Here is a 13650-nt window from a genome sequence, read left to right as displayed (position 1 = left end):
GTTTTTGTTTTGCCTGTAACAATATTTGTGACAATATGAAGTGGTGGTCTAGTAGTAATTCGTCCACCCAGGAAGCGAGATAAACTGAACGTGAAGGATCAGATCCGACATGCGCCAGAAACCTCTCCTCTACACCTTGAGTAGTGGTCTGGACGCTAGGCATTCGGGTAAGACGAAATAACAGTGGTCCGGTGTATTACATGCAGTTAGTGAACGTACAAGAATCCACGACAACAACAGAGTTGTCCCTGGCAAAAAAACAAACAAAAACAAACAAACAAAAAACTCTACAGAGAAAATGCATGTATTTTGATAGTAAAATAAATACACTTCAAGGTTAGAAACAAAGGGTGGCTTTGCACTGAACAGGGAGATTAGCCCGAATTTCACACACAGAAAAAAAAATCTATTATGACAGAAAAGAAAAAACAACAATGTAACACAGTGCAACAGAATGGCATTCCTCGCAAGGTCAGAACGGGGCTGGTTCTGTGAGCATGTTTAAAGATAGACTTGGCCCCTCGCTTGATTCTAAATTTATCCGCGTCATGACCTTAGGGTGGCACCAAGTGTCAAAGTTTTCGGTTGGCAGTTCCGTCATTTTTAACACTCCCAAGTGGAGTCCTTTCTTTACAGGCACACACAGGAGACACATGGACTCTCTCTCTCACTCTCTCACACAGAGTTACACATACGCATACACGTACTCACGCACACCCATACGCACATGCAAATCACACAAATACCTAAGACACACGTACCCACTCAAGATACATAAGCACGCTCGCACATGTACACGCATACGCCCATGAAAATGCACAAATTTTCAAACACACGCTCCTACACCCCTCCCCCCGCCCCCCGACACACACACGCACACACACTCACAAGCGCACACATGGACGTACACTCACACGCAGAGACACAGACACACACAGGCACAGACATAAGCAAATATACACAGATACAGACAGACAGACACACACACACACACACACACTCACACATTATGAAGAATGTGCGGTGACAGGATGGTGACAGGGGGAACAACTATGTGTGGCTGATGTGTCGTATCAGGTGAAGAATATTTCAGACAGGGGGAGAGATGGAGTTGAATGCACTTACAGCTTGTGTGTGAAAAGAACGCTTTGGTTTTCTTTTCTCTTTGGACGCTTGTGGTCTTCGCACTCACATACACACGTATGATGGTGATGATGAATATGATGATGATAATAACAAGAACATACTTACAGACACACATACACACACACACACACACACGCACGCACGCACGCACGCACGCACGCACGCACACACAAACACACACACTCACTCACTCACTCTCTCTCTCATACACGCATATGGTTTTTTTCTATTTTATTTTTTATTACTAATAAACAATGAGGCCAGGAGGTCAAATAATTAACAAATAGTAAAGACACACACAAGGTACATAACTTCAAGCCAATGCTGCTTACGCTACCAATTCAGCTAGCACACAGGTAAATAAAAGGTACTTTGGAACAAACCCAGACACTTCCCCCAAAAATTTTGTTCCAATCTACCTTTTATTTACCTGTGTGCTAGCTGAACTGGTAGTGTAAGCAGCACTGGCTTAAAGTTATGTACCTTGTGTATGTATTTTATTTATTAGTTTTATGTTTTATACTTTCGATGTCTAGTTATTCAGTGGCTCATATATCGAAGAGCGAAGAACACAACACATATGATTAAATCATACCCCCAACACACACACACACACACACACACACACATGCGCGTACCTTCCACCCAAGCTGCGCTGTATACCCGGCATGAACAGAAGACGCAGCCCCACCCCACTCCCACCTCCCAAATTAATCCACCTTTACCCCACCCACACACAATCGAAGCCACACATTTCGCCGACACTTTGTACTCCAGAACCGAACACCTCTTTGTCCGTCATCATGTCGGCAGGGTCCTTTCGCCTACACAAATTCGTGTTGTTTGCACAGATGTATTCGTTTGTCCTTCACTCGCATATTTGTTTCGCCGCCTACGCTACTACATTCGTTTTGTCAACACTTTCTATTAGTTTCACAAACACTCTCATATTCGCTTCGACTGCACACTCATATACGTTTCGCCTACTCCTGTTCATTTTGCCTATAGACTCGTGTTCATTTTGCCTCCGCACTCACGTTGGTTTCGTCAAAAGAAAGAAAAGAAAAGATCTGAGCACATCACTCTTCTTTTGCAACTTCTCCACTGGCTCCCTGTCTCACACAGAATAAAATACAAGATCAGTACTCTAAGTTATAAATGTATTCACAAATCTGCCCCTTCCTATCTCTGTGGCTGCCTTCACCTTTACACTCCATCTCGCTCTCTACGATCGGCTTCGGATCCACTGTTTACGCATACCCAGATTGAAACTGGTACCGTCATGTCAGTAGGAAGTGAGTGAATACAGTGGAGTGATGGCCTGAATCACGGTTCAGCCGCCGATGGTGGTCTGGATGCTAGTCATTCGGATGAGATGATAAGCCGAGTTCCCGTTGCAGCATGCACTTAGCGCACGTAAAAGAACCCACGGCAACAGAAGGGTTGTTCCTGTCAAAATCCTGCAGAAGAATCCACTTCGATAGGAAAACAAATAAAACTGCACGCAGGAAAAAAAAGAAAAAAAAAAAAGGAAAAGGGGTGGTGGTGGTGGTGGTGGGGGTGGTGGTGGTGGGGGGGGTGACGCTGTAGTGTAGCGACGCGCTCTCCCTGGGGAGAGCAGCTCGAATTTCACACAGAGAAATCTGTTGTGATAAAAAGAAACACAAATATAAATACGAATATAGCAAGTCAACACTTTAATCTCTCCAGTATCAGTCAAGATAATTGAGCACACACACACACACACACACACACACACACACACACACACACACACACACACACCACAAAACAGCCACTTCACCTACAGAATGCGACCGCTCGAGCCGCAGAATACCGACAAATGCAAAAAAAAAAAAAAAAAAAAAAAAAAAAAAAAAAAAAAGTCAGCAGGGTCGCTTCTTCGCGAAAAGCACACCCATATTCGATTCTCCCTGATAGACACTGCTAAACCAGACCTCCGCCAGTACCGTCACAGACACTGCTAAACCAGACCTCCGCCAGTACCGTCACAGACACTGCTAAACCAGACCTCGGCCAGTACCGTCACAGAATCTCGAACAGCAGAACATCCTGAGTACCGGCGTTCCGTCCAGCAGAGGCCGTGGCCGACGTGTTGTCGCTGGTGACGTACACCACGCCGTTATCACCCACCGCCACCGCCTCGGGGAAGGACAGCCCGTGGACGGTGGTCAGCAAGGTTCCGGCGAACCTGCCCCCAGTGCCGGACAGCCGGACCACCTTGTGTCCCTCGCGGTCCACGCACAGCACGGAGCCCTGTCGGTCACAGCACACGCCGCGAGGGTTCTGAAGCCCGAAGGGTCCGTCGCAAGGGTACTTGAACTTGATCTCTCCGTTGATCCCCAGGCGGTAGATGCACTTCTTGGCGCAGTCTGACACGAGGATGTCCCCCGGTCCTCCTCCACCACCACCACCGCCTCCCGCTCCACCCTCTCCACCCCCACACCCTCCTCCCTCGGGGTCGGACGCGGTGACGCTAAGGTAGCCTGGCTCCTGGAAGAGCGGGGTGGCGGAGGCGTCGTGCGAGATGGTGTGGAGCACCTGGGCCTGCAGGTCGATGAGGTGGATGCAGCACAGCTCGGGGCAGCTGACGGCCAGGGTTCCTTCCCCTACGCTGGCCAGGCCCCAGTACTCGTGCCGGGTCTCCACCCAGCGGGTGGCCTCCAGGCGGTCTGAAACTGCGATGACGTAGAGCTTTTTGTCCCGCGCTGTCACCGCCACCTCTTTGTCGGAGAGCTTGCAGACGCGGAGCGGGGAGGGGGGGAGGGCGAGGCGGCAGACGGTGCTGGAGGAAGGACCCATGTTCATTCCCTTCAGACAGGCGTTTGCCGAGTCCACCAGGATGAGCTGTCCCTCGGGGAGCACGGCCATGTCCCGTATCGCCGGCTTCTCCCGGTCCAGACCGGTCCTCGTCTTGATCCTCTTCAGCAGCTTGGGCGTCCTCCTCCGCTGCTGGGATGGGTGGGAGTTGGAGGAGGAGGAGGAGGAGGGGGCAGGAGGGGATACCGGGAACGGGAAGGGGTTCGTGCCGGAGGAGGAGGTAGGTGAGTAGAAGGGGGAGGTGGGGGAAGGGTATGGGGAGGTCGGGGAGGGGGAGGAAGAGTCCGAGGTCGGGGTGGTGGGGGTGATCGGGGAAGAAGAAGAGGAAGAAGAGGAGGAGAGAGTCACGTTGAGCGAGAGTTGGTCGAGGTTCCTGCCGACGCCTTTGGCGGCCTCGCCTTCCAGGGAGACGGAGGCCAGGGGCGTCTGAAGGCGGGGCAGGGTGTCGACCCTTGCGATGAGGCCGCGCACCTGCTGACCCAGGTCGGAGTCTGCCTCCTGCATGACCTCCAGGTCGGATCCCACCTCCACCAGGCTGCGAGTCAGGTCTCGCGCGTTGTACAGGGCTGTCAGCAGCTCCTCGCGGTCCCTGCAAGGAACCCTCAGTCATGGACATTTCTTTGTAGGCGATAAAAGGGTTGTAACTGCCCGATGTCGACGTTAAGCAGTAAGAGGTAGACCAAAAGAATCTTGATAAAAGCCGACTCACGTGAAATGAGTAATTTCATTTGCCTGTAGAAGAGCATGTGACTCGATACATTGTCTCTTTTGTCCAACGTAAGTCGACTTTTACCAAGTGTCTTTTAGTCTACCTCCTACATGGAAATTCCATTCTCTGATCAGTCTAATATCATCATCATCTTAGATGAACAGACTTTAAATAAATAAATGAACGATCATTCTCTGCCCCGTTTTGAGGCATGGACGGTAGCCATTACAACACACTGGATCTTCGCTCCGAGTATCTCTTCGCTCTATCCCTGGTTTCCGCGCACGTGGCGGTTGAAACATATAGGGCTTCAAGAATATTCGCTGTAGCCAGATGACTTAGTAAATAAGTAATAGATAAAAGGGTGGGGACTTTTCTAATCTCCCTGGTCAACATAGGTTACATCCTTACAGAGCCTGTACCCCCCTTCACACACACACACACACACACACACACACACTATCAAATACACACGTTAAACATCTTGTAATCCATGTCAGCGCTCAGTGAGTTATGGGAACAGGAACATACCCAGCATGCACACCCCTGAAGACGGAGTATAGCTGTCTACATGGCGGGGTCAAAACGATCATACTCGTACATGCGAGTGAATATCGGAGTTGCAGCCTACTAATAAGAGCAAGAAGAAGAAAAGAAATCCTTTAATCGCTTTTGAGACAGGGAGGATGAGCATTAGCAATATATGCGTTGCTTTAGTTACATGAAACATTAAAAATCAACTAAGCAAATTCAGTTGGTGATTTAAGCAATAAGAGAAAATCCGAACAGTTATTCTAACGTATGAGGTAGTTGATTTTCTTCTTTCTTCTTCTTCTTCTTCTTCTTTTTGTTGTTGTTGAAAATCGGAACATGTCACTTAAGAATCCTTCCCTTCTTTTTGAATTTCCCCAAGCTGTAAACAAAGTGCACCCCCTCACCCTGCTATGAATAAATTACGAAATAATTAAAACGGGCTTGTTTCATGTTGTTTTTTTGGAGGGGGGGTTCTAGGAATAAACTTATTTTTAAGATCAAGGTTTTCAGACAGGGAGACCACTGTCCATGTTTCTTCTGTTTGTTTGTATGTTTTTTCGTTGTTGTTGTTATTTAATTGTTTTTGTTTTTTTGTTGTTTGACCAGAATTGATTCGTTTAATGACATACTACATGACTCCCTCTGAAGTCTACAGATATATTTGTTGGTTGTTTGGTTTAGTCTATTTTTTTTTCTTTTTATCCTCCCTTCCTTCCTTTTTTTTTATCTTGCTTTCTTTCATTCTTTCTTTCTTTCCTTTATTCTTTCTTCACATCTTTCTTTCCTCACCTCTTTATGTATTTACTACTCTTATAACACAAATACAGTGCACTTGCTGTTTTCTTCACAAACCTCCTAGTTCGTTTCTCACAATAATCTCATACTACCCAAGGAGGACACACCAATCATTTCCTTGTTTTTTAAACTCGCTTATTTTTATTTTCCTTTTGTCTTTTTTTCTCATGTGTGTGTGTGTGTGTGTGTGTGTGTGTGCGCACGGGCGCGTGTGTGTGCGCATATGTGTGTGTCTCTCTCCCAACCCCTCAAGCACACACTTACTTTTCCATTCACACACGGTTTGCATCTACATCATTATCGGTATTTTTAAGCACACTCCCACACCACACACGCACACACACACACACACACACGCACACACACACACACACACACACACACACACACACACACACACACACACACACACACAAACACACACACACACACACAGAAATGGCAGAAAGATGGATGGAGCCAAATGACCGATCACATGCTTCGTCTACAGATGTGACACAGGACAGTTTGTGTGGAGATGAGGACGTCAAAGAAAGCAAAGAGAGAGAGAGAGGGAGAGAGAAAAAGAAAGAAAGAAAGAAACAGTATAGAAAAAAAAAAAAAACCACAGAAAGAAAGAAAGATTTGTAGAGTTTTGTACAGATTTGACAGCACTGACACAGTCAAGCGTCTGGTGGGATGAAGGCATAAACTAAGAGAAGAAGAAGAAGAGAAAAAAAAACAAACAACAAAAACACAGCCCCCCCCCCCCCCCCCCAAAAAAAAAAAAAAAAAAAAAAAACCCAAAAAAAACCAACAAAACAAAACAAAACAAACAAAAAAAAAAAAAAAAAAAAAAACGCACCGAAGAAAGAAACCATGGAAGAAAGTAAAGAAAGAGAAAGAAAGAAACGAAACGAAAGAATACAAACTTTTATTTTTTTAAAATTGTTAAACAGGATTCAAGCACAATATGCTTAAAAAAAATTAAACACATGGCCGTCTGGAAAGCACAGAAGAAAAGAAAGAAAGAAAGAAAGAAAGAAAAGAAACAAACAAAAAGTACTGAAAGGAAAACAAAGATAGAAAATCTAGAGTACATAAAGGAAAAATACGATAATATGCAAACAAAAAGGAGAAAATAAAGAGTTAAAAAAGATACAAGAAAAAAAATCTGTCAATAGGCCTGTTAAAGAAGTAATTAATCATTAAAACAAACAAAACTTTAGGAGTGCAACCTGTAATATGCCACCTACGTTATTCAACGCTCGGTGATTTCTTAAACAAAACTTATTTCTTTTAATCACTCAAGGTTTATAACAGTAAGTCTTGTAAAATCGAAAAAGAAAAGCTACAGAAAAAGAAGATTTTTGTTTGTTTTTTTAGACTTGAGGGGAGACTGAATTATGCATTTCTTGTGCATCACTGTCTTGTATGTTTTTCTGCTATCCGTCTATCCATCCTTCCTTGCTTTAACAATATTCCATTCTGTTATTCCTTGTTCCATTCTGTTCTTCCTTGCTTTGACAATGTTCCATTGTGTTCTTCTTGCTTTAACAATGTTCCATTGTTTCTTCCTTGCTTTACAATGTTCCATTCTGTTCTTCCTTGCTTTAACAATGTTCCATTCTGTTCTTCCTTTTTCAGTTCTGTTCTTTCTTGCTTTAACAATGTTCCATTCTGTTCTTCCTTGTTCAATTCTGTTCTTCCTTGTTCAGTTCTGTTCTTCCTTGCTTTAACAATGTTCCATTCTGTTCTTCCTTGCTTTAACAATGTTCCATTCTGTTCTTCCTTGTTCCATTCGGTTCTTTCTTGATTTAACAATGTTCCATTATGTTCGTCCTTGCTTTAACAATGTTCCATTGTGTTCTTCCTTGCTTTAACAATGTTCCATTGTGTTTTCCCTTGCTTTAACAATGTTCCATTCTGTTCTTCCTTGCTTTACAATGTTCCATTCTGTTCTTCCTTGCTTTACAATGTTCCATTCTGTTCTTCCTTGTTCCATTTTGTTCTTCCTTGCTTTAAATTAACAATGTTCCATTCTGTTCTTCCTTGTTCCATTCTGTTCTTCCTTGCTTTAACAATGTTCCATTCTGTTCTTCCTTGCTTTACAATGTTCCATTATGTTCTCCCTTGTTTTAACAATGTTCGATTGTGTTCTCCCTTGCTTTACATTGTTCCATTCTGTTCTTCCTTGCTTTACAATGTTCCATTCTGTTCTTCCTTGCTTTACAATGTTCCATTCTGTTCTTCCTTGCTTTAACAATGTTCCATTCTGTTCTTCCTTGCTTTACAATGTTCCATTATGTTCTTCCTTGCTTTAACAATGTTCCATTCTGTTCTTCCTTGTTCCATTCTGTTCTTCCTTGCTTTACAATGTTCCATTCTGCTCTTCCTTGTTTCATTCTGTTCTTCTTTGCTTTACAATGTTCCATTCTGTTCTTCTTTGCTTTAACCTTGTTCCATTGTGTTCTTCCTTGCTTTACAATGTTCCATTCTGTTCTTCCTTGTTCCATTCTGTTCTTCCTTGCTTTAACAATGTTCCATTATGTTCTTCCTTGCTTTACAATGTTCCATTCTGTTCTTCCTTGCTTTACAATGTTCCTTTATGTTCTTCATTGCTTTTCAATATTCCATTCTGTTCTTCCTTGCTTTAAGAATGTTCCATTCTGTTCTTCCTTGCTTTAACAATATTCCATTATGTTCTTCCTTGCTTTACAATGTTCCATTATGTTCTTCCTTGCTTTAACAATGTTCCATTCTGTTCTTCCTTGCTTTACAATATTCCATTCTGTTCTTCCTTGCTTTAAGAATGTTCCATTGTATTCTTCCTTGCTTTAGCAATGTTCCATTATGTTCTTCCTTGCTTTAACAATGTTCCATTCTGTTCTTCCTTGCTTTAACAATGTTCCATTCTGTTCTTCCTTGCTTTAACAATGTTCCATTCTGTTCTTCCTTGTTCCATTATGTTCTTCCTTGCTTTACAATGTTCCATTCTGTTCTCCTTTGCTTTAACAATGTTCCGTTCTGTTCTTCCTCGCTTTAACAATGTTCCATTCTGTTCTTCCTCGCTTTAACAATGTTCCATTCTGTTCTTCCTCGCTTTAACAATGTTCCGTTCTGTTCTTCCTCGCTTTAACAATGTTCCTTTGCTTTATGTTCTGTTTGATCCTTGCAGTACAAGTGTACATTGAATTCAACAAAGTATTACAAGTACACGTAGTTTTTATTGGGGTTTTTTCCCCTTCCTTTGTGCTTTGTGTTTCTTTCCATTTATCATTGTGTTTTCTTTTTTTTTCCCTTTTCGTTCATTTCGTCTACTGATTCGCTTACGTACTTACTTTATTGTTTGTGTATGTATTTTCAACGACAGTGATGGAATAAGTAAACATTCTTTATTTTCTGTCACTCATCCGTTCAAGCGTTCCTCCGTGACTGTCTTTCTGCATTAGCTTTTCTGTTCTTTACCAACACCTAGCGTAATGTGAGAAACAGATGCTTGTTTATTTGTTTGTCAGTAATTATATAAAGAAAAGTCTGCACAGAAAAGCAGACGCTTGTTTGTTCATATTTTCTGTCAACACTTGTAAAACAAAAACAAAACAACAAACAAAAAACCAAAAAGCTTGCAGAAAAAAGCGATGGTTCTCCTAGTCTTTCTTTCTTTTCTGTGAGGCCTATAACCTCCTCATTCCCCCCCCCCCCCCCCCCCCCCCCCCCCCCCCGTCACGTTTTCCTTCCTAATTTTTTTTTCTTTTCCTTTTTGGGTCGTACAACATCTTGCCCCCATGACCCCCAACACCCCCCCCCCCCACACACACACACACACACGCGCGCGCGCACGCACACACCCTCTCACCTCTTTCCCTCTTCCAGCGCCTTGCAGTGGTCCTGGTAGATGCGGTCCAGCTCCGCCATCAGCTGCTCCTGCTTTTTCCTGAGCGCGTGCATGGCCTTGATGAAGAACTCCTTCAGGCGCTCGGCGTCGCTGACCCGCGCCATGTTGGCCGCCTCCAGGTTCCGGTTGAGGGCCTCGTTGATGCGTGACAGCTGGTTGGGAAGACAGGACATGACGTAACGTGACATGATATGACATGGCAAGGCAGGGCAAGGCAGGGCAGGGCAAGGCAAGGCAAGGCAGGGCAAGGCAGGGCAGGGCAAGGCAAGGCAAGGCAAGGCAAGGCAGGGCAAGGCAAGGCAAGCGAAGCTAGACAGGACAGGACAAAGCAAGGTATGGCAAGACAATGACAGGACGAGGCATGGCAAGGCAAGCAAAACATGGCATGATTATCACAAGGCAAGGCAAGACAGGGCAAGGTATGACAAGACAAGGTATGACAAGATAAGACAAGCAAGACAAGGCAAGACATGACATTATATGACAGAGAGAGAGAGAGAGAGAGAGAGAGTCCACTGCAGAAATGCAGGAGCGCACCTTGCAGATGTAGTGGTCCGTCCGGCCCTCCAGCTCCTTGAGCCACGCCCTCTTCTCCTCTGCCGCCTGGGCCAGGGACGTGACGCCCGTGCAGAGTTTGTGCTCCGTGAGGTGGCACATCCGGCACAGCGACGTGGCGCACGGTGGGCAGTAGAGGTCGAGTGTCCGGTCCCTGTGCGTGCGGCAGAAGCGCTTCCGGCGCCGGTGCACCTGGGGGCTGTGGCAGTGCGAGAGGTCCACGACCTCGTGGGCGCTGGAGGTGGGGATGCGGGCGTGGACGGAGGAGCAGTGCTCGCACAGCTTGTGGTCGCAGTCCAGGCAGAACGTGGCGGCGTTCCGGCGCTGGCACACGGAGCATGGTGCGGCGGTCAGCGGGGGTGTGGCGGCCCGCTTCAGACAGTCGGCCAGGTCGTTGAGGAAGAAGCTGCCCTTGAAGGAGGACGCCCATTGGCTGCGGGGTAAGGAAGGGTCTGGACAGTCCACAAGCTGCTTGCAGACGGGGCAGGGGAAGCGGTGCCCCTGCAGCTCCCGGCAGTTGCTGATGTAGTCGTTGAGGCACTGCTCGCAGAAGCTGTGCAGGCAAGGAATGGTTTTTGGTCGGCGGTAGGTCTCCAGGCAGATGTGGCACTCCAGGAACTTGGACTCCAGCTCCACCACCGAGGCCATCTGAAAAAGAAAGAAAGAAGACAGAGATGCGGAGTTTTAAAGACCACAGCCACGAACAACTTGACCTGAAGGACAAATAGCCAACAGGGCGTTAAACTCAGCACTATAGAAGATGCAAACAGATTTTGTAGCGCCAGCGTCCAAACATTGGAATCAGAAGACACACAAGAGGCAGTCTGCAGAAAGAAAACGTGTGCGGTGTCAACAAGAACCAACACAGAGCTCTGGAACGGATCAGGAAGAGCAGAGAAGCTGACACTGGAACCAGAAATGTTCAGTTCCGGCAGCAGAAATCCACTCGACAAAGAAGGAAGGAAGAGGAAACACACCAACAAGAGATGGTCAAGTTGTCAAGTCAACTTTATTTTCTCACAAGAGGTCATTTTTCTTCTCATGTTGTCGTGTACTGCATAACATATACACTTAAAAAACAAACACATATTAAAGAAATCGAAGAGATCACATAAAATTACATCGATGTCATAAAGATCATTTTAACTTGAATAAGAGTAAACAATTAAAACAATAATTGATAACTAACTAACTAGTTAACAAACTAGCTAAAAAAAACAACAAACTAACTAAATAAACCAATCAACAAACCAGTTAACCAACCAGCTAATCAATAATGATAATTATCAACCATCGTGATCTTTCGCTATTCTTTCTGCTGTCTTTGTTTGTCTTATCAACTGTCTAACAAACTGTCGTTGTTGTTGCAGTTGTTTTGATATTGTTTAATTTGTCTGCTACATATCTTTCGTTGTTGTTGTTTTCCCCATATTTTTGACTCACTTGTGTAAACAAAGTGAGTCTATGTTTTAACCCGGTGTTCGGTTGTCTCTCTCTCTCTCTCTCTCTCTCTCTCTCTGTGTGTGTGTGTGTGTGTGTGTGTGTGTGTGTGTGTGTGTGTGTGTGTGTGTGTGTGTGTGTCTGTGTCTGTATGTCTGTGTGTCCGTGGTAAACTTTAACATTGACATTTTCTCTGCAATACTTTGTCAGTTGACACCAAATTAGGCATAAAAATAGGAAAAATTCAGTTCTTTCCAGTCATCTTGTTTAAAACAGTATTGCACCTCTGGGATGGGCACAAAAAAAATGAAGCCTAATTATATGCAAACTGCATTTACTGTTATATTTATATTTTTTGTATTCTCTAAACTTGACACTTTGATCTGATATTCTGACCCAACAACAAGAGCAGTCATTATTATCATTTTTTGTTCAAACAGGAACTTCTTTTGCTGAGCATGGAAGTTTTATTTATTTTGCAAACGTTTTGGTGCAGATAGTAAAAAAGGGAAATTACTCTGTAATTAATGCTAGGGAAGTTAATTTGCTTTAAACTGATCTTTCTCATCTTAAACATTACATTTTGAAATTATACTCAATACATAAAAAGCTTGGATTTTTTTTAAAGTGTATCACAAGTGAGTCTTGAAGGCCTTGCCTCTCTTGCTAATTGTTGACGTATTTGGTGTGTTTGTTTTTGTGTCATTTTAGCAGAATATTTTGGTGGTGGTGTTTTTTTCAAGCATTTTTGGGGGCGAGGGGTGTGGGGGGCGGGGGTCTCAAGGAGTGGCCAGCATGTTGGGTCCATGGGTACAACGGACATCTGTCCACTTCTGCCTTCGTGTGCTTTTGAAAGCAGATGTATGGATATGTCCGCGCGATTTGACGCTTCCTTGAAACTGAAACTGAACCTGTCGTTCACGTTGTTGTTGTTGCTCTTGTTATTCATGTTGTGAGGACAGCACAAGTACAGGAAGGACAATTACTTCTGGTAGAGTTTTAACTCGTTCACTCACTGACTCCCTCTCTCTCTCTCTCTCACACACACACACACATACACACACACACACACACACACACACACACACACACACACATACACACACGCGCGCGACACAACACAACACACTCCAACGTACATCGTACAACACTCTAAAAAAAAAAAAAAAGAAAAGAAAAAAGAAAAACAAAAAACAAAGAAACAAATACAGCCCACTCCTCAATACATTGTTCACTTTCTAAAGAATAGCCAACCAGCCAACCAACCAACCAACCAATCTAGCTATCATAAAAAAACACAACAACAACAACAACAACCAAAAACAAAAACAGCAAACGGGGCCTCCCCCCCCCCCCCCCCCCCACTCACCCCTCCTTCAACCCAAACGCATTAATAAGCATAGCGGACAGCATCAGCCGTAAAAAAAAAAAAAAAAAAAAAAAAAGTCAACAACAACAACAAAACACGGCTTTCTTTATTCACTCTACCCCCCCCCCCCCCCCCCCCTTCACACTCTTACCTCATCAAGGCCAGCCGACTGCATCAGCCAATCAAAACCCACCTCCCCATCCAACATCCGCCACACGGAAATACCGAACGATGATGGATGAGGGAGGAGAGGCTAAGGACAACACAGACGTTTCACTGACAGACACCTCCCTCCTCCCTCCTCACACACACACACACACACACACACACACACATACGCACGCACACACACACACGCACACACACACACACACACACACACAC

General features: G+C 44.7%; 1 protein-coding gene across 1 annotated transcript; it reads right to left on the bottom strand.

Annotated features, from left to right (window-relative positions):
* Positions 1–3192: 3192 nt before the first annotated feature.
* LOC143293981 (uncharacterized) lies at positions 3193–11105 on the bottom strand. Its single transcript, XM_076605375.1, has 5 exons — positions 10440–11105; positions 9864–10054; positions 4336–4576; positions 3612–4116; positions 3193–3539 (listed from the first exon to the last, which is right to left on the bottom strand). Exons 1-5 carry the CDS (start codon positions 11103–11105, stop codon positions 3193–3195), a joined length of 1950 nt encoding a protein of 649 aa, XP_076461490.1.
* Between the last annotated feature and the right edge of the window lie 2545 nt (positions 11106–13650).

The sequence above is a fragment of the Babylonia areolata genome, chromosome 19 (genome assembly GCF_041734735.1).
Source record: "Babylonia areolata isolate BAREFJ2019XMU chromosome 19, ASM4173473v1, whole genome shotgun sequence".
In the NCBI taxonomy this organism is placed as follows: Eukaryota; Metazoa; Mollusca; class Gastropoda; order Neogastropoda; family Buccinidae; genus Babylonia; species Babylonia areolata.
The sequence above is the reverse complement of the archived record's forward strand: the minus strand, read 5'-3'. Positions and strand labels throughout refer to the sequence as shown.